Here is a 27,025-nt window from a genome sequence, read left to right as displayed (position 1 = left end):
CTTGTTCGACAAGTTCAAGCTGCTGGGAGAGCTTAAATAAGAATTAATCTCTTAGAGATTGGGGATCGCCGCTCCCTCGGCGTGCGCTCTCTCAGCGCGGCGCAGGGACCAGGGCGCGCGAGAGCATAGGAATCGGGGGAAGGCTGGCGGGAGGGGTGGGGGCCTAAGGCGGAGGAAGCTCTCCAGAATCCCGGACGCTCCCTGGAGAGGGGGAGCCGGCGAAGCCTTCTGGGGAGGAGCTGCAGGAGGGAAAGTTCTGCCCTCCAGTCGCTCCAGGGCAGATAATGGAGGCGACCGGAGCTTCGCTCTGCTCCGGATGGGCTTTGCTTTGGGGAGCGGGCGGCACCCTCCCCGCAGCTGGTGCCCAAGCGGACTCCGCGAAGGCCGCAGGAACGCGGAGCCTCCCGCAGACCCCATCCCAGGCCCCAAGTCCGCACACAGCGTCCTCAGCTACAACTTTCCGTAGGTAGTTGCAAAATGAATAATTACTCACCTCGGACCAGATCCAAGTTTTACCCAACAGAAGGGGCACGGGACCAAGAATGAACCAACTCACATGGCCATATCCGGTGCGCACAATCACACACAAACACACAGCCACCCAGTTTCTTCCACGAATCTGTCTGGCGCTCTGGAGAAAAGGGGGAGAGCGTTTTGAGAATGCTCCATCTCCCCTCCCCTTCCTCCTTGCCATGAAATATAATAATTCATTTTTATTACAAGAGCAGCACCGTCCTCACCATCACGCACGCACAGATCCACACTCCCATATTCACACTCTAAGTCGTCAGCTCCGGCAGCGCCTGCATTTTCTTTCGGAGCCGCTTGGAGGTTCATTAATATCATTAGCATTTAACCCCCTCCCTCTTCCCATCCCCTCCCCGCACATGGCTGACGTCAGACCCCGCCAGGAGTTGGGGGAAAAGCTAAGTGGGCCAGGGACGCCCTATTCCCCTCCCCGCGGCTGCCTGTCAGAGCGCTTCTGGAGATATTACTGGGGACCCAGCCCGCAGCGACAAGCACAAAGTCACGGGGTAATGAACTTCGGGGACCCTTTGCCGCTCTGTGCGCGGCTTTCCCCGGAAACTGGGACCTGGCCGCCTGTTCCCTCGGAAGACTTCCCGGCAATCTAGTTTCCCACTCCGCTCTCAGGTTTGGGCAGCGCGGAGCCCATCTGCCTGAGACCGCAGTTGTGTTTTCCCTCTTTCCTTAAAAGAGCAGCGGTCTGTAGAGATCTGGCCACACTCCGCATGCCTAACGTAGAAGGAGAAATTGAAGACTGAGAGACAGGAATGGGGAAAGAGAGGGATTTTGTCCTTTTTGCTCCGTAGGAAGACCATTTTCGTGTCTCCATCTCTGTCCTTCACTATTCCCCTCTTGCTGTCCTCTTCCCTTCTTCTTCGATCCGCCTGTCCTCTCTCCGTTTGTCTGTCCATGCGTGTGTCGGTACCAAGCAACATTCCCAGCAGCAGCGGTTTTGCAAGAGCCGGGGAGAAACTTGAGGATGCTTAAATTCCCACCGTGGAACGAATTCTGAGCGCCCGGGGAGCAGCGCAGCGCGCAACCGACACCCACCTGCCCGGCCCGGGAGCCTGCAGGCTGGAGGGCGGCTGGAGAGCGGCGGCGCCCGGCGGCGAGGCGGGCGCTGCCGGCCGGGACTCGGGCAGCGCCCACCAACCGCTCCGGCCCGGGACAGCCAGCATGAGCAAGCCGGCCGGATCAACAAGTGGGTACCTTTGGGGCCGCCGCGGGGCTCAGGAGCGCAGCCTGGGGTGGGCGGGAGGGGAGGCGAGGGAGGTCCTGCCCAGAGCGCGGCAGCTCCGAGCCCGGGAAAGGGACTCCGGCGGCGAGTGCGCTTTGACCCAGCTCCTCATAGACCGTGAGTCGGGATGTTTCGTGGTGAGGGAAGAAGAATTTCGTTACCTCTGGATTGCTTGATTCCCCCTGCCCCCCCCCCCGCCCGCCCTGGTATGGTGGGAAGGTTGAGACCCATGCTGCCCACCAGTCCCGCGAGTTGTCTCCGCTTGGCCGCCAGGTGCGGGGGGGGGGGGGGGGCGACGGGGGCGGGAACTAGGCCGCAGCTCCAGGCGGCAGCACAATAACACGCTCGCTCTAAACTCCGAGCTCCAGCGCGCAAAAGCAACTCTGCGCAAAGCGGATTTGAATGGAATGCTTTGCACCCCGTTTCTAGCTATTTCAAATAATCCTGCAAACTGGGAAGCAGAAACAATTTAAAAGTCACATTTTCCTTAATCCTAAATCCGCGTAGGTCATAACTGGGGAATTTAAAGTATGGCGAACCGCTGTAGCAAAGAGGGGACCAAATCCCTAATCCCAAGGATTTTTCGAGCGGGAGCTCGGCGGAGGCAGGAGTGTGCGGCCTGTTCCCTTCGCGCGCTCCTCTCCTTCCTCAAACTTGCCTAGCTGGGGGCTTCCCTTCAGGATGCCGAGCCGCGGCTGATGTCTAACTGCCCCTAGACGCCAGAGTGGGGGGCTAAGTGTGTGTGCGAGGGCATCTTCGGGCCCAGTGCCTGCGGAACCCGAGAATGTGGAGGCCCGAGCCCGCGTAGGGCGGGCGTTGTCGCAAGGCTCGGATCTCCCCGGGGCATGGCAGTTCCCGCCTTCCGGTAGCCAGGAGCTGCCTTTTCCGGGGCCCAAGGCTGGGGGTGGCCCCTGTCGCAGTCCCCACGTCCTGGAGTTCTCAAACCGCCCTTGTTGCCTTCCCCCATAGCATTTTGGGCGCTCCGTGCTTTCCTCAAACGCCCCCTCCCCTCACTCGCCCTCGTTGTCCTGAGTCTTTGAAAGTTGGGAGAATCCAAGATACTTCTGAGGACTGATGATGAAGTCCCACTTAAGTGGGAAGCAATTTAAACGTTTGCTTTGGTTTGGGTGTTACCATTTTAAAAATTCAAGTAAAGTGAACGTGAACAAAAAGAGAAAAGGAGAAATATTTAAACTAGGGCAGGGGGAAGAGAGAAGGAAACTTTGCAGACGCCCAAATCCGAGCGGAGCCTTGCGGAGGCCTGGCGTTTCCAGTTAGCCTCGGGCCTACGCTGGCCCTGGCTGCTCTCGACTCGGGGAAGCGAGGTGGGCTCGCTTTTTGTGGCCCATGTCTGGCGTGGGAGGTCCTTCCTAGAGGCGCAGAAGGAAACCTTTTCTGCTGCATTCCGAGCCTTTATTGCAAAAACCAGAGCCCGCAGGCTTCGGCAGGCCTCCTTGCTACCTCGCCCTGTGACAGGCCCTCGCCTTCTTCCCTAGAAGTAAGGAGCCTCGGACTTGTTCGTCCACTTGCGGTGTGGAGTCGCCGGGGTTGGTGTGTGTTGGGGGAGCTTGAAAAGACGAGGCCTCGGAATAGAGGGAAGGGACAGGCGCGCAGCTCGCTTCGCTGGGGGCCGCACCCGCGTCTGGTGGACTGGGACTCAGGCGAACCGTCCGGACTCAGGGAAAAAAAAAAGGCTGAGTGACATGCTGGGGAAACTTGGGAGCTCTCCAACTTCCCAAGAGCCTGAGTTTGGCCGCGGAAGCCTGAGACCCGCGGCAGGTTCGGCCGCCGCCGGGGAAGTGCCTCAGGCCCGCAGAAAGGCAGCCCCCGCCCGCGGCGCCGCTGCATCCCGGCCTTCTCCAGACAGGTGGCGGCAGCCGGGCCGAAAACTGCGGCCCTCGGGCCCCGGGCGGCGAGGAGGTCGGCGCGCAGCGGGCGAGGTCAGGACCGAGCCGGGCGGCGAGGTCTGCAGCCCCCGCCTCGCTCGGTTTCGCACAGCTGGAGGGCAGAGCGATGTCACCCGGGAGCCCCGCCTGGGTGGTAACAAGACCCCGGCCAGTCACCCCTGCAGCCCAGACTAACTTCTTTCAACAGCCTCTGATGGTAATTACAGTAATCGAAGCTGCCATATATCTTTAGGCAATTATGACACACAAAAAGCCCCGAGGGGACCCCCTGGCGAGGGAAGTTAAGAACGGTTTTCCAGCCTCAGGAAACTCCCGCTTGCCTCACGTCGGAGCTCGCTCGGTTTGCTAAATGAGAGGAGCTTTGCAACGGGGTCAACCAGCTTGTCTCGTGACCCCAAGTCACCTTAACGTGGCTGGGTGGCGGAGTCTGAGGCGCAGACCCGCTCTGCCCCGGAATTTTCGCGTCCCTCCCTCCTGTGCCCCGCCCCAGGCGAGTCGGCCGGCCTCTAATCTGCCCCGGGAGCCGAGGCCCGGATGTCTGCGCCGAGGCAGGACCCACCCGCAGCTGTGGCAGCCCGCGGGCGACTGTCGAGGAGCCCGGACCCCCGCCCCCAGCTGGAGAGGGGTCACCCACCCCTCACCGGTCCTCCCTGCGCCCCATGGGGTGCTCCAGAGATGTGCTGTGTCCCTGTCCTCCTGTCTGGTTGGGAAGGGCGGGGTGAGGGAGAAACACCACAACTGCTGCTTCTGCGCCCTCATCTTGGCATCATCAAAAGTGCCACCGGGAAGAGGACAGCTGGGGCGACAGGATTGTTGAATCCCAAACATGGACCCCAGCTCAGCCAGAGGGCGCGTGTCATGCTGGGAAGGATGGTTGCAAAATAAGGAAACCAAGTTTACTGTTTGCAGCGTGAGTGCGATGCAGCAGCGCTCAAGTCCCCGGCTGCTGGGCGCCTGTGAGTTCCCATGGGTGCAGCGACAGGCCCAAAGGGGTGAGGGACAAGCCCCGCTGTGGCTTCGCCTGGCTCTCTCCAGCCGCTTCCTCCCCCCCCCCCCCAGCATAACCTTTCCTCCCACCGTGCAGGAAAGGGGGCGCCGAGGCGGTGGTCGGCGCGCCGCGCGCCTCCCCCACCGGCCTTTGTCGCCGTCTGAATTCCCATGCTACTCTTTTTGACGGGTCACTGGTGGCTCTATAGGCAGGTGCTATGGCGGGGTTGTAATTACCCCGGCCGAGCTTGGTCGTTACCGAACCCCCACCCCCACCCAGGCCGCTGGGCTCTCCACGCCCCCCTCCTTCCCGGCCCCCAGCAGCTCGTCCAGGGCCTTGCTCAAGGATTCGCGCCCGCCAGGACGCCTCGGAATCCACGAGCAAGTTTCCACTTCTGAGACCTCGGGGCCCTCCCCACGTGGCGCCCTGGCCTCCTCTATTCCCCTGGCCGGGTGGTTCTGACTCGCCTCCCTGCACCCCAGCCTGATAGCGCTCCCCAACCTGAGTGGTCCGGGCAGCAACAGTCCAGTTTCACCGAGGCGGAGGGCTCGCGGGCCCAGACTGGAGGCCTTGGGTGGAGTCGCAACGGGAAAATTTAATGTAAAGAAGTTAATTATTACTACCATCATTACTATTATCAAAGTGTGGCCACTTTTAATACTTTGTTTGCGAGAGGAAAGATTTCTAAGTCCCTATCGCTTCAGGCTGGTTGGACTCTTGAACCTTAGAGAAAAGAGTTCCCTCCCTCCTGAATTTTGGAATACCACCCTCTCCCTAACGTTCCTCGGAGGTCCGAAGCCACCCAGGCTTGAGGGGATTCCAAGAAAAGTTCTCTAAGGCCAGGCGACTGTCGAGGCCAATAGGGGTGGAGGGCAGTCTAGGGAAACCAGCTAGCTCCTTTAAAATATCAGCCTCCCACAGCGGAGGAAAAACAGGCAGGAAGGGACCCACCCGACCCGCGATCTAGTGTGAGGAGGTAGGTCTCTCAGGAAGAACTTGGGGACTGGAGGGAGAAGGGCCGGGTGGCTGTCCCGCGCTAACCTGCGAAGGAACCGCGCACGCGCCGCTCTCTCCTTTGCCCAGCCCGGTGCTAGTTACTTTGGGGGGAAAATGTTTTTTTTTCCTAAAAGAAATAATTTCTCAAAAGCGATCCACTAAGCATTTTTTAAAATAGGTAAAGCGAAAGTTGGGCAATTACCACTACCCTTATTATCATTAATAATCCTGGTATTAGCATTACAATAATAATCCTAATAATAACAACCGCCCGGCAGCTCAGAGAAAACTCGATTGCCTTCCAGCTGCCATCCCCGGTTCCAGCCGTGTTTGTTTTTCTTCTTTCCCCTTTTACATTTCAAGTTTGTCTCCTCGCGCGCTAACAACTTTCTCTGTTAAATGCGAGAGCGGGGGAGGGAGGCGGCCAAACTTTCCGCGGAGCAGAAAGGCAGCGGCGGGCCGTGCTGCCGCCCCGGCCTGCTGTAATCTTTTATTCCAAAATGGGTCTCGGCGATTAGAAGAGACCCAAATACATGTAGCGGTGCATGAATAATGCTCATTGTAGGAAACTGACACTTGCTCAAGGAAAAAAAGTTTGGCTATAAAATCACTTCATTATTTGCTTTTACCGCAGCTTCGGTGCTAATCCCTTCAGAGGTCAGATTGCTTAGCATCTCTCTCTCCCGCTCCCCCTTGCCTCCCTCTTCTCCGCCCTCCTCTCCCTCTCTTCCCTTCCCCCCCCTGCCTGTCTTTCCTGCCATTGCAGGCCGTATTTTAGATATCCCCTGTAAAGTGTGTGGCGACCGCAGCTCGGGGAAACACTACGGGGTCTACGCCTGCGACGGCTGCTCGGGGTTTTTCAAACGGAGTATCCGAAGGAATAGGACGTATGTCTGCAAATCTGGAAACCAGGTACCTCGGCCAGGGCTGCGCTGCCCGGCTCCCCTCCGCCGCCTCCCCCTCCTTTGTTTGTGCCCAGGCCTCCTCCGAGTTTCCAAGCTGCTGAGGAGAGACCGAGCCCTGACCTCTCCCTTCCTCTCCCCTCCTTCCCGCCTCAGCTCTCAGAGGCCCTTCCGCGTGGGAAAGGCGGGAAGAGGTAAGGGAAGATACAGGAGTGTGCCGGGGGAAATCTGAAATCCGGGCTCCTCCCTGCACACACACCCCCCACCCCGCTTTTTGTAATTCTCTCCCAGACTTTGACACTGGGTATGGCCCTCACCCAGCCGCTTTAGAGCCAGCCCAGGGGGCCTAAGGAACTTTAGAGTCTAAACCACACGTTGCAAGCTGGAGGGAAGGCTGTGTTGCGTTGCCCGCACCCCACCCCCGCTCCCCCATTCCTAGCAGCAGCCCCAGCTCAGTGCGCTGACCCCTGCCTGCCGTGGCGGAAGTAAAAAGCACAGGGCATCCCAGGCAAGGCTGCCACCCGAGGTGAGTGTGGCCATCTGGAACACAGGACTTGCTGTGTGAAGGGCTTTGTCCTTTCAACTTCGGAGAAGCAGGACTGCACTGGAAGTGAGCAGTGGGGCTTTGGCACCCATGAGACTTTAGCTAGGCCTTGTCAGGAAAGGGCAGAGTGGGCAAGAAGAGAAGGCTCTCAAGGAAGGGGTGACTGGGATCCTCTCCAAGGCTCCCATATCTTTTCTTTCTCTGTTTAGAAGATGTGCCTGGTTGGTTGTGTTTTGGTCTTGAGCAGGCAGAACGGTCTCAAAAAGACAAGGGAGTTAGAGCATGGGCTGAGAGTGAGCCAAAGCTTCCAGAAAGAAAAAGGAGGACCCCCTGACTCAGTTTCCAGCTCAGTAATAGGATCATTTTAGGGAGATCAGTCTTTTGGTTCCACACTGCCTTTTCCTAGGCCAGGCACACAGACTCTCAGCACAGAGCTACCACCTTGACTCCCAAGAAGACCCTGGAGAGTGTGTTAGTCAGAAGTCATCCCTTGGTAACCAAAATGGTAAAACATCTTCATTAATTAATATTTATATATGATATACATATATATACACACACACACACATATTGTCTGGAGCTAGCGAATTATTCTTTTTCTAAAGCTATGTCTGCTCATATCAATTTCCAATAGATTTGGATTATCAACAAAAATAAGAAGATACTTACATTTGGATAAGTTATTTTGAACTCCAGCCCTGGTACCCGTTTAATTGGGTACACAGCTCTGTATCAGTTTCTAGATCACCATATGGACACATCACATCATACACATGCAGGACTGTATCCCTATAGCCCCGCAGGAATGGAGTATTACTGTGGGTCATCAGATTTGAGCAGGCTTCTACTTAAATTACCTTTTAATTTTATGCAATGCACAGAATTAGGGAATCAAAATCTCAGATGTGATGCTTGATATTTTCAAAGGGGTTGGCTATCAATTCGAACATATTGATGTCAGTCCAAGTCCTTGTAAAGGACTGATAATAGACTCATCAGGCTTGGTGTCCTCTCCTTGCAAAGAGAATAAATGGGCTGAGCTCAAGCACTCATCTTTCTCTCAAGCTTCAGATATTTATATACATGTGATCTGATTTGAAGACACTCTTAAGAACAAGTGAAGGCTTCCATTTTGCATTAGCTTGTTTATCAGAATACAAGGAAGATAACATATGAAGATAGACATATGATTGCATTTAATAACAAGTTCTTTAACCCTCTTTACATTGAGCTATTACACTGGCCAGCAAAGATGCCCTGAAGAATTCACTTAGAAAGCAAAAATTATTTCTAGATAAACAATATTCCAATTTATTATTAACAGTAATGAGGACATATAGAAATTGTTACAAACCTCTGCCCTGCCTTTATTTTAAATACCTCAACATATTTTAAATCAGAAGGGTGGGATCTCATTTAAAAAATGTATTCAAGTGTGTAATCTTTTCTTAAAGGCTGTTTCAGAAAATGTGCCTACCCCAAATTCACAGTATATGAATTTTTTAGATTATGAAGGAAAATAAAAATACATTTATTTTATTCTCTTTATCCCTACAGTACTTGTAACAGTTGCAAGTCATATAAATATAGGAGAGCACGAAACTTCTTATATATTTTTGGTGTATAAAATGCATATGTAGATATGACTCTTTATGTATCTATGTATATGTTCCTTCAGGAATAACACCTAACACTGAATGAATTCCATAAGAAATTTTCTCTGTAAATTTCTTCTTCTAATAGCCAATATTTTTCCAGAAAATTGCATTAGGTAGAACATTTTTTCTCGTGCATCTCAAATATTTCTAAGGCAGTAATTAGCTCTTCTTTTCTAGTTATCATGCCAATATTCTCAGTCCATATTATCATTCTGTGAGACAGTCCATCACATTATCTTCCTGGTCATATTTACATAATGGGCATTTCTAGATTTTGCCCAGGCCTTGGGCTCTTCCCTTCCTATCCTCACCTCTGTAGGCCTTGCCCTGCTAACCACTCTGGCTTCTGCCTCACCTTCCAGGAATGGCTGTGTTTCCATGAATCTGGGCTAAGGCCAGTCTTTAAGACATCTTTAACATGCTAGTTATAAGGGTGGCTTCAAGTACAACCCCAGGAGTGAGGAAACAAGAGAGTGAAGAATAAATGGGAAATATGTATCCGACAAATAAATGCCCGCCCCCCAAGTGACAGAAAGAAGTAGATTCGAGACCTGAAGGCAGAAAGAATAGTTGGCAGGAGGGGGGCGTGGTGGGGATCCTGGCTGACAAGCCCGCTCCCAACTGAGCTCCGAAGCCTCCTCCCCTGGGGCCAGGTCGCTGTCTTCGGTCCTGAAAAGTCTCGCCCCTGTTCCACGACCTCCGAGCCTGGAGGAAGCTCCCCTCCAGAGCTTCTCCTCCCAACACGGCAGAGTCAGGCAAACCAGGCGCGTTGACCCTTCACCTGCATGGCGAAGGACTTTTCCTCCTTATCCACTTTCACAGGGTCAGGGGCTGTTCCTTTTGAAGGAGCCCCGGGGAATCCTGGCCCTCTCCCAACCTAGCCCTGCTCGTGCCCAAGGCCTCCAAGTTTCGCGGACCCAGGCTTGCAGCTCTGAGATCGGTGGCGGGGTCCATTCCCGCCTCCATGTTTCCCCCGACCCGGCGCCGGCTTCGCGTCTCCAGTCTAAAGGCCCTGGGGCCCGCTGACCGCCTGCGCTCTGTTCCAGGGAGGCTGCCCGGTGGACAAGACGCACAGAAACCAGTGCAGGGCGTGTCGGCTGAAGAAGTGTTTGGAAGTCAACATGAACAAAGATGGTAATCAGTACAGCTTTTTATTTCTCTAATGTTGGTTGACTAGTAAGTAAATTATATGTACAGAAAATACATGGCACTCCAATGCATGTAAATCATCTCTGGAGCACTTCTTTCCAGATGCTGGGAATTGGCCTTGGACTTTCAGTCTTATCCTTCCGTCTCTCTGCATGAGCCCCCACCCCCACCCCCCCCCCACTGAACTCTGGAGGTATGGCCCACACGCACATAGGAAACTTGTGCCCCACAACCACCCCCATGAAGATAGCGCTCTCGGGACCCCACTCTGCTGGGCACACACGTGCGCAGTATTTCCTGCTTCACGTCCTAATACCTCTTCTCACCTCTCCTTGCAGCTCTTTTGTGGCCACCTCTAAGCCTGTTAGCCTTCCGCAGGATCTCGCAGTCTGGATAGTCTCCGAGGTTGGAGACTGTGGGGACTGGGAGACTGTGTTGGAGGAGGAAGGGCAGAGACACAAACACGCGGAATTTCGAGCCCGTGTTTGTTAATTCATCAAGATTTCCAAACCAGAACAGCCACTGTGGCGATCTGGGCTTTTTCTCTCGGTTCTACAAAAAGGGGATGGAGAGGCAGGGTGACGTCTGTGGGTGCCTCGGACACACGACTTTCAGAAGGCTGTTAAACTCGCGCAGCAAGAACTAGGGCATCAGATGCTTCTCGGGCGGAGAGCGCAGGCTGAGTGCGTGCCCAGTGGTGGCCTGGTGAGGGCGCCCCAGGCCTGGCCGGAGGCCGGGGGCCGGGGTCATGGCCGGGAGGGAGGAATGGGGCCTCAGGACAGGATGCTGAGACGGTTTGCCTTGGCCACGGTCCGGGCCGGGTGGCAGCTCCAGGAGGCACAGCGCCCATTGGGGAGAGCTCCTTCTTTAGCCGCGCAGGAAGCAGGAGGGAACGTCCAACCTGTTGAACTTGTGTATTGACAAGTTGTCAAGCTCTGCGAGCAGAAGATTGCCCTGAATTAATTTGTTTGTTTAAACTGTTGGCGGTAATTGTCACATCTCCCCTGCCTTCCTCCAGCACACTCCAAGACGGGCTCTCCCTCGTTCCATCCCCCAGTGTGTCACCGGCTAGGGTCCTTTTCTCCGGAGGCCCTCGGAGGCCAAACACCCTTTCCGCGGGGGTGGAGGTGGGGGGAGCCGTGGTTGGGCTGAGCGGGAAAAGTCTATGTAGGGACGCAGTGCCTGGCTGGGCACAGTGCTCCCTTTCCCCTTTGTCGGGGACAAGGATACCCAACTACTCTCCTCCCCCCCACTCCAGGGTCTCTGGTTTCTCCGCGACCTCTCTTGGGTGGGGAAGAGCCCTGAACGCACGAGAGAACACACCTAGTCTTGCTGGAGGCTTGGCCATTATCGTGACACTTGGGGTCAATCTCCCCTTCTCAGCCTCAGCTCTCTCATGCCTGCAGTGTAAGAGTGAGATCGCAGAGCGTCCTCCGCCCGCCCATCCCTGCCCCTCCCTCTCTTCACCTCTGAGTGACCTTGCCTGCCCAGACGGGGCGTTTGGTCCGGGAGCTCGGCAGCGGCTAAGTGTTGTCGAGTCTCTGATCCTGGGCATTCGTCCATCTGTCTGTCTCTGCAGCCGTGCAGCACGAGCGGGGGCCTCGGACGTCCACCATTCGCAAGCAGGTGGCCCTCTACTTCCGTGGACATAAGGAAGAGAACGGGGCGGCTGCGCACTTCCCGTCGGCCGCGCTGCCAGCGCCGGCGTTCTTCACCGCAGTCACGCAGCTCGAGCCCCATGGCTTGGAGCTGGCCGCCGTGTCCGCCACCCCGGAGCGGCAGACTCTCGTGAGCCTGGCTCAGCCCACGCCCAAGGTCCGTGCCCTTGCTGGACTCTAGGGAGTCTGGTGGCCAACTGAGGGCGGGGGCGGGGGGCTCCCATCTCTCCGGAGCTAGGATGGGGTTAAGCCAAAGACAGAGCGACCTCGCGTGGTGCTCGGGGTCGGGCTCTGCAGGGAGTTGTCGGCCGCCCACTCTCCCCTGTTAAGCCAGGAGTGTTCAAATTTTAGTGGACAGTAGAGTCACTCTCTGAGCTGGCTACAGTGTGGACTCCCTGGCCCATCCCCCATAGAGTCCCTTTCAGCAAGTGTGAGGTGGGGCCCAGGAATTCGCACCTTTAAACAATGCCCTGGTGTGGAGTCCCGGCTGAACTGAGGGGCAACCTCGGTATTTCCGGAGACCAGAAGAGCACTTCTGTTTTTGGGAGAAAGGAGTTGGCTGCAGCCAGCAGCGAAGAGTCCCTGTGCGGCAGATCGCAGGGATCTGTTTTTCTGGGGCAAGGCTGTGGGTCCCTAATGCAGCAACAACAGGTGTCCTGTTAGGACAGTTTGAGGAAGCTGGCTTGGTCTTCCGCTCTCCCTTCACTGCCTTCTGAGGTGCATGTATTTATACCAGGATTGAGTCTCTATTGAGCAGGGCCACAGCCTGAACCACTTCAAAAGGCTGCCACCTAGGGACTACCTTCCAGGCTTCCAGCTGGGACCTACCCAAAGCACCCACTCCGGGCCACGAAGGGGAGGGCCAGCTGCAGCCCCAAGCTGCAGGGAAGCCAAACACCTGGGCACACGCACAAGCACAATATTTAATATTGCTTTCTTACCCCTGATGTGTATAATAAGCTTGGGAAAGTAGTGTTATGAATATGTTGTCAGTTATGAATGGGAATGCTCTGTGAATGATTAAGATGTCTAATTGAAATATTTCCATAATATACTAATCCTTTCTAAAAATACTCATATGCATATTTGTGTTTGGGATGCCTATTAATTTATACTTTTTTCACATCTATTTTTATTTACACAAATGCAAGCAGCTCTTGTCTAAATTGGGAGACAGGCCTGGCACTTGGCTCAGTCGGAGGAAAATTTGCTGCAGGGGATAGAAAAGCCAGATGCCCCTCTGGAAGGAACAGGCCCCCAAAGACTGGAAATGGGCCTTTCCCAGTGGTTATTATTTCTCAAATTCTATAGATATAGATGTTTGTTTTTTGTCTACCAGTGGCAACTGCATGTTTAAGCAGAACATCCAAATGCCTATCTCCTTCCCTATTCTAATTAGGAAATTAAAAGTTTGGCTCTTCCTGCAAAGCTGTGGTTTCCTCACTCCCTGGTGTTTCTCTTTCTTCCCTGCTCAGTACCCCCATGAAGTGAATGGGACCCCAATGTATCTGTATGAAGTGGCCACAGAGTCCGTGTGTGAATCAGCCGCCAGGCTTCTGTTTATGAGCATCAAGTGGGCTAAGAGTGTACCAGCTTTCTCCACGCTATCTTTGCAGGACCAGGTATGACCAAGAGGGCACTGAGCTCTTGGGGAAGGGGCCTGGGGGAAAAAAACCCAAAAAACAACAGTGGTCAGCCTTATGAAACTGGAGGTCACCTGGATAAATCCTGAAGGCCAGGCATCCGTTTTTAACAGCAATGAGGAAACAATTTTTATTAGCTTCCTATGATGGGTTCAAAATACCTAGCTATGGAATCCTTACTAAGAAAGGTAATTATGTTATTTCAGGAAAGTTGGATCTGGTCTCTGAAAAACAAATATAGAAGAACATTCTCTCTCTCTTTTTTTTTAAGTTTAATTGAAACATCAAATTTAATCACAAATTTAAAAAATCTTAATGACATTTAAAATTGTTAATAAAACAATGTTTCTTAAGAATATTGGACCTGAGAGAAATAGGTGATGAGAGTATTCGCCTGTAAGATTTTCAGAGCTAGTCTCATTATTTTATGTTCACAGCTTTATATTTTCCATTGTGATACTCACGACCTTGACCACTAATTGATGAGCATGTTCGGTTATGGGGTGCATTGCACACCTCCTCCAGGCTAGGATCTCCCTTAATTCTTGAAGTACTTTTAGAGATTTTGTAAACAAATGGGCATTGTGCATAATTCTGTGGTTGTAAATGACAGTCAGAGGGAGAAAAAGTATATGCTGCTTAAAATTACATCGTACCAAAGGCCAGAAATTTTGTTGTTAGGGATCTCAGAAATAGCCTCTGCCAGAATTTTTCTAATCTTAAGGGAAAGAAAGAAAATGAAGTGTTCATAACCATTGGCCGTTACCAGTACATTCGTGGAAATTAATGACAAATTTCTCAAAAGGCTAATAAGTAGTTTTCAAAGCAAGTGGCTTATTTCTTTAGTTCATTTTATACCTAATTAAAGCATAATGGTGCCCTTTAATATTGAAGTATGTTTCCTACAGAGAGACCTAGCAATGTGCTCAAAACATTTAATCTTCTAGCATGGGATGTTCTTTTTTCCATAGCCTGGACTTTCAGACATGATCAGAATTAGATATTGTTTACCTTGCATTTTGAAGTATTATTTTCTGTACCTAATGCAATAAAACTAAAAATAAAGCATTTTCAAAATTAAACCTTTTTGGTCTGATTGTGATTTTGGTTACAAGCCTTCACAATTCAGCTCTTAGCTCCCAAAAGGAAATACCTTCACATAAATCATCCAGAATTGACTGGTTTTTGAGAGATTTTTCAAAAACAGCTTTTTTTCAAAATAGTTAGGTTCTATCTTTGACCAGGTTTGCTGGTTGACTCTAACCATTTGCTGTGTGTGTGTGTGTGTGTGTGTGTGTGTGTGTTTGTGCGCGCGCACACGAGTGTGTGTGCTGGCTACTTTCTCTGAAAACCGGTATTTGTATACTCTTTAATACAAACAAAATTTACTTACTGTCTGCCACTTAGCCCTTCAGTGGAAACCCTTCAACAACAAGCAAACTGCAATGAAGTGGAATCCAGTATATTAATTTGGAAAAGGAGCCAGATTTTCATTTTAAATATTCAGTAGCACATTTTATTAGAGTGAAAATGACAAGCACCTTGATGCTGTCCACTTATGAGTCTCAGAAAAATCAGGGAGTGAGATGAGGTAAACTCAGCAAAACCCGATTAACATAATTACACCCTGATTTCCCTGCATGCCTCTTGGGAATTAGTGATCTCTCTTTCTCTCTCTCTCTCTCTCTCCCAGCCCAGCCCCCCAACCCTCTAGGAAGATGGGGGCCCAGATCTGCACGCTTAGTCTGTAATCCTCAACCCTGATAATACCAGCATTTTATATGAAGGGGATCTGCCTGCTGAGCTGCTGGTGGCATTTCATAGAGCCTGGGTCTCTGGAGAAGTTTCTAGGTGGTCGGGAATGAATAGATGCAAGGCCAAGAAGGGTAAACCCTTTTCAAAGGAAGCAAAGTTTGGGGAATTGGAATGGCTGACTCTCAGATGCCTGTGCTTATCTCTAGGCACCTTTTCAAAAAGGAAAATATGGAAAATAAAGGAAAAGCTGGAATATTCAGAGGAAAAATTACCAAGACAGGCATTTAAAGCACTTTTTAAAATAATGGAAATTTACATATTGAAATTGTTTGTAAATTTATAAATTACACACTATATTATATTATACATCTATTGTACGACAGCTGATGCTTTTGGAAGATGCTTGGAGAGAACTGTTTGTTCTAGGAATAGCACAATGGGCCATTCCGGTTGATGCTAACACTCTACTGGCTGTATCTGGTAAGAATTGCACAATTTAATGACTTTGTTGTAGAAATTACCATAAAAATACATTACTGAAAAAAGAACAACATGTAAAGAATAACAAATTCCTGCTGAACAATAGAGTATACCTGTCACTTATAAATCTATATTTAAATGCAAATAATGTTGTTTTGTTGTATTCATGACTGCTTGCATTGTTATTTAAATGCAAATTACTGTGTTTGTCATCATCCAAGAGAAGATTTTACATTAACTTTCATACAATATAGCCAGTTTACAGGGAATCAGATATCTTAGAGTGACAATTGAATAGATATTGATATGCAGAATTCTGTCAAAAATCAATATTAAATCGTGAAAATGCCCTCATATTAGAGCATTTATTCCCTATTTCTATTCTAGGCATGAACGGTGACAACACAGATTCCCAGAAGCTGAACAAGATCATATCTGAAATACAAGCTTTACAAGAGGTGGTGGCCCGATTTAGACAACTCCGGTTAGATGCTACTGAATTTGCCTGTCTGAAATGCATCGTCACTTTCAAAGCTGGTAAGCTCATGCAAACCCGCACCTCCTCTCCTTCCCCAGCTTTGCCACCTCACTCACTCAGCCACCTCAGAGTCCAGACCGATAATTGCAAAAAGAGGGGATGTTTTTTAAGGGAGCTGATACTCTGGGGCTGGCCCCGTTTTCCATGGTGGGGGCGCTACCCGTTCTCCTGCTGGCCATCCCATTTCCAGAGAGGTACCTTCCCATCTGCATTTCTGTGCTGCTTATCATAGTTTCCCCCGTCTTCGTTTCTAGTTCCTACACACAGTGGTTCTGAGCTGAGAAGTTTCCGGAATGCTGCTGCCATCGCAGCCCTTCAAGATGAGGCCCAGCTAACCCTCAACAGCTACATCCATACCAGGTGACTCTTGTTTGCCTTGACTGTGTACTTAAAAAAAATTGCTTCCATTGTGAATGTGTGAGCAGGCAGTAATAAGCCAGTTCAAACCCTGTGACTAATTATCCTGTTGCCCACCAGTTAATACAGTTAGAATCTCACTTATCTCACAGGGTGGGTGAGAGGAGCAGATCAGATTAGATTATCCGAGTGAAAGCATTGCCAGACCCCATATGGCTGGCCTGGCTGAACAAGCAGATCCATCAAAACATGTGGACACATTTGCATCATCCTTGAGAGGCCATCTTTAACCCCATCGTGACTGCTGTTTGGCTTTGGTGACTGGTATCCATTGAGTTATTTTGAGTCATAGCATCCATCAGGCATCTTCTGGCCCAAGCAGAGCCCATTGGAAGGGGCTGTTCTTGGCTCGTTGTAGAAACGCTCAGCCCCTGGGGCTCCAGGAATGCTCCTCCTGGCCCACCAATGGACAAGTCCACCAAGAGGTATAGACTTTGTGATCTCATTTTCAGATGAAAAAAAGCAAGGCTCTTAAAGAGTAGTGGAGCCCTGCTAGCTTCCCAAGTTAGGGTTGCAGTAGATCTGAGGTTAGAACAGAGTTGCTTAGTATTGTTTATTCTTAGATTGACCTTGAAAGGAAGCCCATGGAAACCTGCCTCCATCATCTCAACATCACCCACAGACACTGTGCTGGGAGTAACTAAATTGAGTGGCTAGAGGCAGTTCATGCCTTCCTCCCCTAAGGGGTGGGAGAAATCCCAAGTCAGTCGTATTCACTGGGGGTGATACTGCTTCTGCTATGAATCTGCTTATTTCTGTTGTAAATCCTCTTTTGAAAACTAATGAATAAAACCGTCCCCTGCCCATGGAATATCACTGAAACTGCAGTGAGTGACAGGGCCTGTGCACACGGCCTTCAAATTAAAGTGCTATGGTTTTAAAATTTTAAACCCATGTTAAATTTCAGAATGTGTAGTAAGCACTTAATATTTGCTCAAAATTATAAAAATGGAGCAGTACATAATTTGGGCACTTTTTGCCCACTAAAAACTAACTTGTATATCATGACTGACTCTGACATTTGAAGTCATTAAGGTATAAAGAACATCACACTGAGAAGAATACGATATCCACTTACTGCTTCAGTCAAGCCTTGCTGAGTACTTGCTCCATGCAGGGCTCCTGGTGAGAATTGTGGGACACCAGACAGAACAAGACACTTCCCCCTTATCACTGCATGAAGTAGACAGAAGTGTTCATTCAGTTCAGACCAGCGAAGAGAGAAAAAGCAAAGTGGGGAGTGGGAGAGATGAATTCTAGTTGGTGAGGGAAAGTCTGGAAAGGCTGGGTGATGGAGGAGATAACATGTGAGCCGATCCTTGAATGGCAGGCCTTCCGCAGGGGAGAAGGGCTGCGAGGAGAGCCGGCACAGGGACTGTGGTAGGGGCACTGGGATGCCAGAGTCCAGGAAGGGGAGTCTGAGAGGGCAGGGCCCACCAGAAACTTCTTCTAGGGTGACCTGAGAGAGCTCAACCACAAATTAACAGGAGTCTATTTTAGGAAAATAGCAAGTATACTACTTCTCCCCAGCCTCAAAACAAGGAAGTTATTCATTGAAGGAACACATTTGCTTTGACAAGGAATTTTTATTTCATGATATGAGCTATAGTTATAATTTAATTTTTTTAGAGAAGGGGGGAGGGGCAGAGAGAGAGGGAGAGAGAGAATCCCAAGCAGTCTCCATTCTCCATCCCAAGACCCCAAGATCATGGCCTGAGCTGAAACCAAGAGTTGGACGCTCAACTGACTGAGCCACCCAGGTGCCCCTATAATTAATATTAATACCTAGAGTTGTACATAGGACAAAACGGCATATGCCTTATTTCTTAGCTCCTTCAATCAGAGAACATTCTCCTCTAGCACTTTCCTGTCTAGATAAATAAGATCCGAAATTGAAATGAAAAGTCAGTATTGCAAACTGAGCTAATTATGCATTAATTGTTAAAATCGCAAACTCAGCTCTGTAGGCTACTTCTCTAATTATCTAGGACATAAGGAAAAAGCTAGGAATTGGCGTCTCACACAAACTGTATATTATAACTGAAGATCAAATACACGGATCTGTGACAGACACAGAACACTTATGCCTGAAAAGAAAACTTCCAGTTATTTATGCTAATGGATGAAATCAGGGACATAGATATTCTTTTTTTTTTTTTAAAGATTTTATTTATTTACTTGACAGAGAGAGACACAGCGAGAGAGGGAACACAAGCAGGGGGAGCGAGAGAGAGAGAAGCAGGCTTCCCACAGAGCAGGGAGCCCGATGCGGGGCTCGATCCCAGGACCCTGGGATCATGACCTGAGCTGAAGGCAGACGCTTAACGGCTGAGCCACCCAGGTGCCCCACGGGACATAGGTATTCTAAAAAATAATACTGAGTAGTTAGACTCTCTCTCTCTCTCTCTGCCTCACACACACGCACACACACAGACACACTGTTACTGTTTCTAGGTAGTACAGGACTCCACAAAGAACAGACAATTCATTCTTGTTGACTAACCAGCCCCTTCCCAACTAAGAAATAAAAGAAGTGGGTGAGTAGGTGAGTGGATAATCTACATGCAGAAAATCAAGAGTTCATGGTCTATGGTTTCTCCAAAATCCATCCTTTCTGGAAGTTACTATTTCCCACAGTATTTCCTCACTGTGGGAAACTTCCAGAATGTTGGGTGAGTTGTGTAGACACAGTGGAGGCCTCTCTAGGCAGCCACAGCCTCCCACCCACTGCAGGGTGCTTGCTCCTCGGCCTGACCCTGGGAAGGGAAACAGAGCTGTTGAAGAGAGTAAAGTAGAAGGGAGACGTGGGTCTTGGGATTACAAGGTCTGGTGATCCTTGTCCATGGGTGGTAATGAAGCAGGGCAGCAAAAGAGCCAAATGAGGTCCTCAGAGGCCCAGAAAGACTTACCAGCCTAGTATCAGGTTGAAGAGAGGGACTCCCAGGTGCCCAAAGCCAAGAGACAACCGTGACAATGGTTCCCCTGGATTCTATTTGCAGGGTGAAGTTACTGGTCAGTTAAACTCGGCGTTCAGCTACCTAACTCCTCTGAAGGAGTTTTGATGTCTGTTAGTTTCTAGCACGCTGTGGCCAGGGAGGGGTTAAACCTGGCTTACTTACAGACAGGTGCTCCAGGAGCGCAGTCTTCTGGGTGGTGTGCTGTAGAGGCAGGAGCCCTCCTTGTGAAATACATAGGTAGCTGATTGTAAAAAATTGATGGAGGGAGCATCCAGGCCACAGTGAGGTTACAAGCATCTCAGGGCAGCAGAAAATTGAACTTGCCCATCTGAGCACAGACGTATGTTGGACATCAGGAGAGGAAATTGTTAAGCAATTTCTCACATCTTTAATTACATGCCAATTTCATTGACATGAAAGCTGGATGGCACTAGCACCCAACAGAACTTAGTCTTTAATTTGCAGTGTAATAAGGACGGAATTATTCCTGAGAGTGACTAAGTATAATGCCTGAATAATAATTTGGAGAATGGCTTAGAAAAGGAATCCATTTTATTTGAGGGAACGAGCCTGAGGAAGGAGCCTTGCGAATCAGAAAACGTGGATGTTAGCCCTACCTTTATCCTCAGCAGCGTGGTGATTTCCTACCCTGGCAGCCTTCAGTGTATTATCTGACCCGAACTTAGTACCATGTTTCTTAAAATTATTTTTCCGGGGTGCCTGGGTGGCTCAGTCGGTTAAGCGTCTGCCTTTGGCTCAGGTCATGATCCCAGGGTCCTGGGATGGAGCCCCCACATCGGGCTCCCTGCTCAGCGGAGAGCCTGCTTCTCCCCCTGCCTGCAGCTCCCCCTGCTTGTGCTCTCTCTCTCTCACCTCTCTCTCTCTCAAACAAATAAAATCTTTAAAAAAAATTAAAATTACTTTTCCTCCAAACAAAATGCAAGCCCTTTGCCAATGTAGAGACAGTCACCACGTGATTTTGGCAGCATCATTTAGGCTCTTCATGCCTCGACTGTTCACCCTGCAGAGCAGGGCCAGAAGCGCGTGTGAGGGCCTCTGTGGCAGGGCGGGTGGGGTAGTAAAGAGGCCCAGCCGGGAAGAGGGTGTGCCTTCAAGTACGGGCTATGACTTAACAAGAGTAATGGATCTTACCTTGCTTTCGTGGCTTCTCCTCTTCCAGATATCCCACGCAACCCTGTCGCTTTGGAAAACTCCTGTTGCTTTTGCCAGCTTTACGATCTATTAGTCCATCAACCATAGAAGAAGTGTTTTTCAAAAAAAACCATCGGCAACGTGCCAATTACAAGACTGCTTTCAGATATGTACAAATCCAGTGATATCTAAGCTCCGAGTCCCCGCTTTTCAGGATGGGACAGTATCTGATGAACTTCGACCCACGGAGAACAAGCCTCAACTAACAAACCCTTCAGGAAGCATAAACCTGGGAATGTGTAGCCTTCAGAAAAACATGCCAATGGACACAAAACAGTTCCAGTTGCTTTGACGTGCTGCCTCCCCCAGGGTGGGGCAGTGGGGAAGGAGAGGGGGCATCACAGGACCACCTGAACAGAGAGAACTCCCTGCCACCACGCCCTGGGAAGGGGCCCCCGATTCAGGGGTTGCCGCGGGCCGTGCCATCCTGCCTCCTCCCTGGAATATCGGGCTGAACTCTCAAAAGCTGAACCATCAGTAGAACTTTCTTTTCCTTTTTAGCATATGAAGTTGGGTAACCAAATAGAGCTCTGTGTATAACATCATACGGCAGCCTTCAGAACTATTTTACGTTGGAGAATTTATTTTAAAAAATAATGGTTAGGTTTTAAAGCAAAAGTTTTATCAAAAGTTTTTCTTCTATCGTAATACATCATGAAGTGGCCTTCAGGACTGAGTTAGTAAATGAAAGGTAGCTTATGCCGTGAGACTTGCTTTTTCTCTGTTTTCTCTCCTTTCTCTTTCTTTTGTTCTTCTCCTTCTTCCCCTCCTCCTCCTCCTTCTCTTCAATACTATAGGCCAGGCAACCTTGTCCAAGGAACTGGTGGACGAAAATGAGATTCTCACCAGGACTTCAGGTTGGATAACATCTCAAAAATAGAAGAGCTTTACTAAAAGAACACAAGTTGAGGGAGGATGAATAAAAACAGCAAAACCAAATAAAGTGGAGGTGAAGGATGAGGCAGATCGCTGTCCCGTTAACAAAGTGCTGAAACCAAAGGCGATGGGGGTCCAAACTCGTGTTTCAGCGAGTCACACCAGAGTAAATGAACAGAGACATGATGTCAGAAGGAACCACAAGGAGATGAAGGCTAAAAGGTTTCTTGATTGATCCATTGCTAACAGCCTGAGACTCTTCAATGCCTTTCAGAAAACCGGTTTCTAGTAAAGCCTTGAATGCACGCATGCACACACACACACACACACACACACTCCGTCCTACACTATAAGCTGCTCCTTTGGTATGAATCTATACTTATGGAAATGTAGAAACAACCATTTTAAAATAGCTGCTGTACTTTTCACATTTTGATTTATTAGGTACTAGCACTGAGGAAAAATATTCAGCACTTGGACTATCATAGGATGAGTAAAACTTTTCTTGTACAAAGTGAATTAACTGATTTGTGAAGTTAAAAGGTTGTACTCATTGTATTTACAAAGAATAAAAATATATTGGATTTAAAGGAACTCTACCTGATTTCTTAGCCTCCCTCCCTGGCTGGCTCTTGCCTCGCCAGCTACGAGGTGGCCGTGTCAGCTGGTGTAGAAACTGAAACTCAGAGCACTCCAGCCTGAAGAACTGAACCACAAAGGCAATTTCCTTTTTACAGTGAATCCCATTTGTAAAATGATGAATAAAGAAATAAAACATAAGATTCCGTTCTCTGCAGTTCTCAAATGTAATTGCATCTGTTAGAAAAATTGCTGTGTGAAGAAGAAAGACGCCAATTAACAGAGTCTTCATTCACTCACTCCTCTAACTCTCTCGCCACCATTTCAGTCCTGACCAGGAACTTGAAATCATTTAATGATCAAAAAGATAAAGTGTGAGGATTTGCATTGGTGAGTAAGATGTGGAAGGAGCAGTAGAAAGTGCTTTCAGAGGTTCCCAGTGAATCTCAGGGCACCGGCCCCATTGCCAGAGGCCAGTGGCGGAAATCAGAGGTGCCCAAGGCCAGGGGTGCCGTGGGTTCACCCTGGGAAGCAGCTCCAGCAAGAGTCCGGAGCAGAGCTCCTAGCAACTCTTGGCTAATTTGACCTTAGAGATTGCATGTGTGCAAGGTCGACCAGGCAGGCACTCCTCTGCTGAATCCACACAGAGGAGAAGTGAGGCTTAGAGAAAAGCAAGGTACTCAAAGACGTGTGCAAGAACGTTCCTTGCAACACTGTTCATGTTTGACAGTGAAAATGTCCACCAGTGGAGAATAGGTACCCTGTGGTATATACAGTATTATACATAAAGCCAACAGTTAGAGCGAGTAGACTCGAGCCAGTGTAAGGGTCCATGTTGTGAAATACAGTGTGCGAGTGGGTGGGAAGTGAATCACAGAGGATGCATAGAGCTTCGTGTTTATGTAAAGCTTTACAGCTTATAAAACAAGACCAGATTATGTTTATAGAGGTATAAATATATCACAAATATTTAAAACAAACATGAGTAAGATAAACACTAACTGCATAATAGTGGTTACCTTTGGGAACGTATGGGATTAGTGAAAGGTACCAAGAAGATGCTAAAATGGCTTATTTCATAAGACAAAAAAAGAACTGGAAACAAATATGCGATCAATGACAAGATTTGGTAAAGCTGAGCAAAGGGTCTAAGGCTATTCCTCCCCGTCTTGGTCAAGTTCTGCTTCAAGGATGCTAAATAACCCCCAAAGCTTACACCAGCGAACTTGAATTTCCTCCTCTGGGCACTGCGGGTCCCTGGAGGCTCAGCTGGGCCTGGCTCCAGGCTGGATTTTGGGTTCAAGCGTGTTCCGGTGTTTCCTCACTCTGGACTAGCGGCTTCCCGAAAGCTCCTTCTTTGCGTGGCAGAGCGCAGAAGTGCGAGGGTCTGAGCCAAACCACACAAACACTTTTGAAGCTGCTGCTCATGTCACATTTGGTCACTTTCCACTGGCCAAAGCCAGACACGCCTGGCCAAACCCAACCTCCCCTGGGGCAGGGAAGTGTACTCCTCTCATGGAGGAGAGGGACGGAAGGGTATTGTCAACCTATAATAAAATCTATCACAATCATAGAATCTATTTATTTATTTTTAAAGATTTTATTTATTTATTTGGCAGAGAGAGAGAGAGACAGCGAGAGAGGGAACACAAGCAGGGGGAGTGGGAGAGGGAGAAGCAGGCCTCCGGCAGGGCAGGAACCCCGATGTGGGGCTCGATCCCAGGACCCTGGGATCATGACCTGAGCCGAAGGCAGACGCGTAACAACTGAGCCACCCAGACGGCCCCATAGAATCTATTTTAATCCATTGAAAATAGTCTCAGTAAAGTTAAGAGGGAGTAAGTTTCCTGTGACCTGTCCTAGAAGAGATTCCCATTGGAACTGCCTGTTCGGGGGCATCTCTGCCATGATAAGCATGAATCAAGGCTGGCTTTCAACATTTGAAAAAGCCCAGGATTAAAAACTCCGCAGCACTCTCTTCTGGGATTTGGGGATCTCTGCTGGCTGCAGCTTGGGTGCTCTAACCTTTGTGCTTGCATGGATTTTAAGGCAGATACCCTCTATGGCTGGCGTTGGGGGGCTGGGGCTTGTGCCATAGTAGTCTTTGGATATACGAATTCAAGTTATACCATTCCCATATATGCAATTTGAATAAACAAACAAGAGAAGGTGGGCCTAGCCAAGTGATTACTGCAGCCAAAAACTAGTCTTTGGTGCTCTTTTGACAAATGGTTTTTCTAAATCTGGGAGCATTGTTTTTCAAAAGTATTATTTACATACTGTGACAATTAGGTGAGGAGTCTTACCTTTGCGTTTGAATCACTTTTAGTTGTCCTTTGATGTTAGGGAAAAGAAAGAACAGGAGGTGAGTTCAGGAGCTGAATTAAGGCTCCCAAATTATTTCACTTGTAGTTTAGGGGTTTTAGTCCAATTTAGGAGCCCAGGAATTGAACCCCTTGACCAGAGACGTGCACTGTGGTTGCTGTCCATGATCCTTAGAAAAATGGAAACCTTCTACGTTTCTGCAAATTATTTTTGTGTGTATGGCTGTCTCTTCTGTGGGTACATGTGGCTCTACTTCATTCTTCTTAACATCTGCCTAGTATTCCATTTTATGGATTAACTGTAGTTGATCCAACTAATTCCTCACTGATAGACTTTAAGTTACTTGCTGTTGTTCACTGTAACAAACGGCAAAGAACCATCTTTCCATGTACACTCCCATGGACTTGGGGTCTTTCTGTAGGAAAAAATTCTTAGAAGTGGCATTTCTGGGTCAAAGGTTATATGCATTTTGAATTTTGATACATACAACCAAATGGCTCTCCAAAATGGTTGGATCAGTTTGCACTCCTGCCAAGAGGGGATGAGAGGGCCCATTTCATTGCTCAGAATTTAAAAGTGCTTAATCAGACACGGGCTTGATGAACACTTCAGATGCTGTTAAAAAATACAGAGGCTGCCTGTTTCTGTCAGGGACACGCCTCTGCTGTGCTGCTCCCCGGGCTGGCCGGGTAGGTCTCAGCCTGCCCACCCTAGAGCCCGCTGCCCCCGATTTTTCCGTCCAGGCCTCTCCTGTGAACGTTTGAGTGCATCCATGTCACGATGAAGGTTGAGAGAAAGTAGATAAATGATAATGTATTTTTTTTTTTTTTTGGATAACTGATAATGTAGAAGCAGCTTGGCAGCCACTTTCTGCGGCTAGAACGCTGCTCTAAGAATCTCAAGCCACTCATTCTACAGTAACATTTTTTATAATCACTTAGGAAAAATTGAAGAACAATAACTCTTTTTGATTAACTTCAATGCCTTTACCACAAATGATGCATGATTTATTTTATTTAGTCTGTATTTTTAAATCATCTTTTTAGGTTTGTGAAGCCTGTTTTGGAACACGAAGTGGCTGTTTGCTCCGAATACAGCTGACCAGCACAGAGCCCGTCCGGGAGGGCCATCAGAGCTTGCCGCTGCTGAGCTGGCCTCCCCGGCCACATGCAGAGGGCAGTCTCCCTAATACGGTAACCAGGATGTTGCCACATCAACTGCGCAGCTTCCTGACCTACCCCGGGATTGCAATGCTCTGCTGGGAAACTGTGAGTAGGGTCAATGCTTTGAGGAGGCCGAAGTCCTAGGTTTGATTCTCAGGAGAGCCAGGTCGCCTTATTCTCACTCTTGTCTTCAGGCGGGGCCAGGAGACCAGCAGAAGCAACTCCCCTTGGTGGCAAGAGCCAATCAGGTTAAGTGGATTCCCAAATGCGCTCAATCCTAACTACTTGCCCCCAGATCCTTTCATTTAGGCCAGTCGTTCTCCATCTTGGCTGCTCAGAGGATCATGTGGGGGGCTGTCACAGCTGCCAGCCTCCGAGCCATATCCCAAGCACGGTGACAGCAGAATCTCTGGGGCATCTGCCTGGGAGCAGGGCTAAGGAGGAGAAGCACCGATGCCCGCCCTCAGTCAGGAGCCCTGGGTCGGGGGTTCGCGTCCAGGCTCCAGGATCGTCTGTGCCCCGAATCTCTGATGCCTGGTTACTCTCCCACTACTCTCTGATGACCTTTAAAAAAGTTAATTCTTCCTCCTCTTTCCCTGCTCCGGCCTGTCATTGAACTCACCCAGCTGATTGTGGCGCTTGTGATTGAGAACCTCTTCTGACCGCTTCCCTTTCCCCAGAAATTAACGTGATCATTAAGGCTTATAATTTCACTCACCAGTGCTATCAATCAAGGGGTTGCGAAACAGAGTTAAGAGTCCTTTTGTAATTGGCAGCAGCCTGTGATTCAGAGAAGAGCATCCAGGGGCTGTGGGGAGGCTGAAGCAGGGGAGGGCCTGGTGTGCAGGGAGGGGCTGTGCCCCGTTGAACTGACTCCCCAGGCTCCTTGCGGCCTGCTCCCCCAGGGCCCAGCGAGCTCCCAGCTGCATCAGCCCTCACCGTCAAAAGGGCGAACAGTTCTTGCCAACACTTCAGGCTACCCCTTGCCCACCCCACACTCTCTGCAAGGGGAAGGAAGACCTCTTCAGGACTCAGGAATAGGAAAGAGCAATGGATTCTTTAGACACTGGGCAACTCAGAGTCGTGTCAGGCGAGGGCAGTGGGTCCAGATTATCTGTAGTTCAGAAGCGGGGGTTGAGGCTGTCAGGCCTAAGGAGGAGCCCTCTTCCCCAATCCCTTTGTTCAGAGATCCTTCGGAACCCCATAAACAGCAGCTAAGCGGGGAGCAGTGCACGCCCTGTGCCCCCTTCCCCAGCCCAGAGTACCTCCAGGCTTCCTCCTGCATGCAGGGGGCTGTGATCAGAGTGGCCCGGGGACAGCAGCTGTGTCCCCGCTCCAGGGAGGGTTGGCTTGGCTGATTCCGCTTCGAGCACACAGAGTGCTTGGTGCATTATCTCACACATACACAGGAGGTGGATTGTGGACCAGAGGTGACAGGGTAGTTATTTTTATTTTAAATAAAACATTATAACAACATTAAAAGTGACTTTCTTTTATTAGATAATAACATAGGAAC

The 27,025-nt window shown here is 49.6% G+C and overlaps 1 protein-coding gene across 1 annotated transcript; it reads left to right on the top strand.

Annotated features, from left to right (window-relative positions):
* The first annotated feature begins 969 nt into the window (after positions 1-969).
* On the top strand, positions 970-22,207 carry NR2E1 (nuclear receptor subfamily 2 group E member 1). The gene is given in 10 exon segments (XM_032408125.1): positions 970-1,726; positions 6,420-6,565; positions 9,804-9,891; positions 11,486-11,721; positions 13,040-13,186; positions 15,346-15,442; positions 15,830-15,979; positions 16,235-16,340; positions 20,535-20,628; positions 20,630-22,207. Coding segments are annotated over 10 exon segments (1,158 nt in total). The 5' UTR covers positions 970-1,701; the 3' UTR covers positions 20,699-22,207.
* The last annotated feature ends 4,818 nt before the right edge of the window (positions 22,208-27,025 follow it).

This window comes from Phoca vitulina, unplaced genomic scaffold (genome assembly GCF_004348235.1).
Source record: "Phoca vitulina isolate PV1807 unplaced genomic scaffold, GSC_HSeal_1.0 scaffold9, whole genome shotgun sequence".
Classification (NCBI taxonomy): domain Eukaryota; kingdom Metazoa; phylum Chordata; class Mammalia; order Carnivora; family Phocidae; genus Phoca; species Phoca vitulina.
This window is presented reverse-complemented; position numbering and strand designations above follow the sequence as displayed.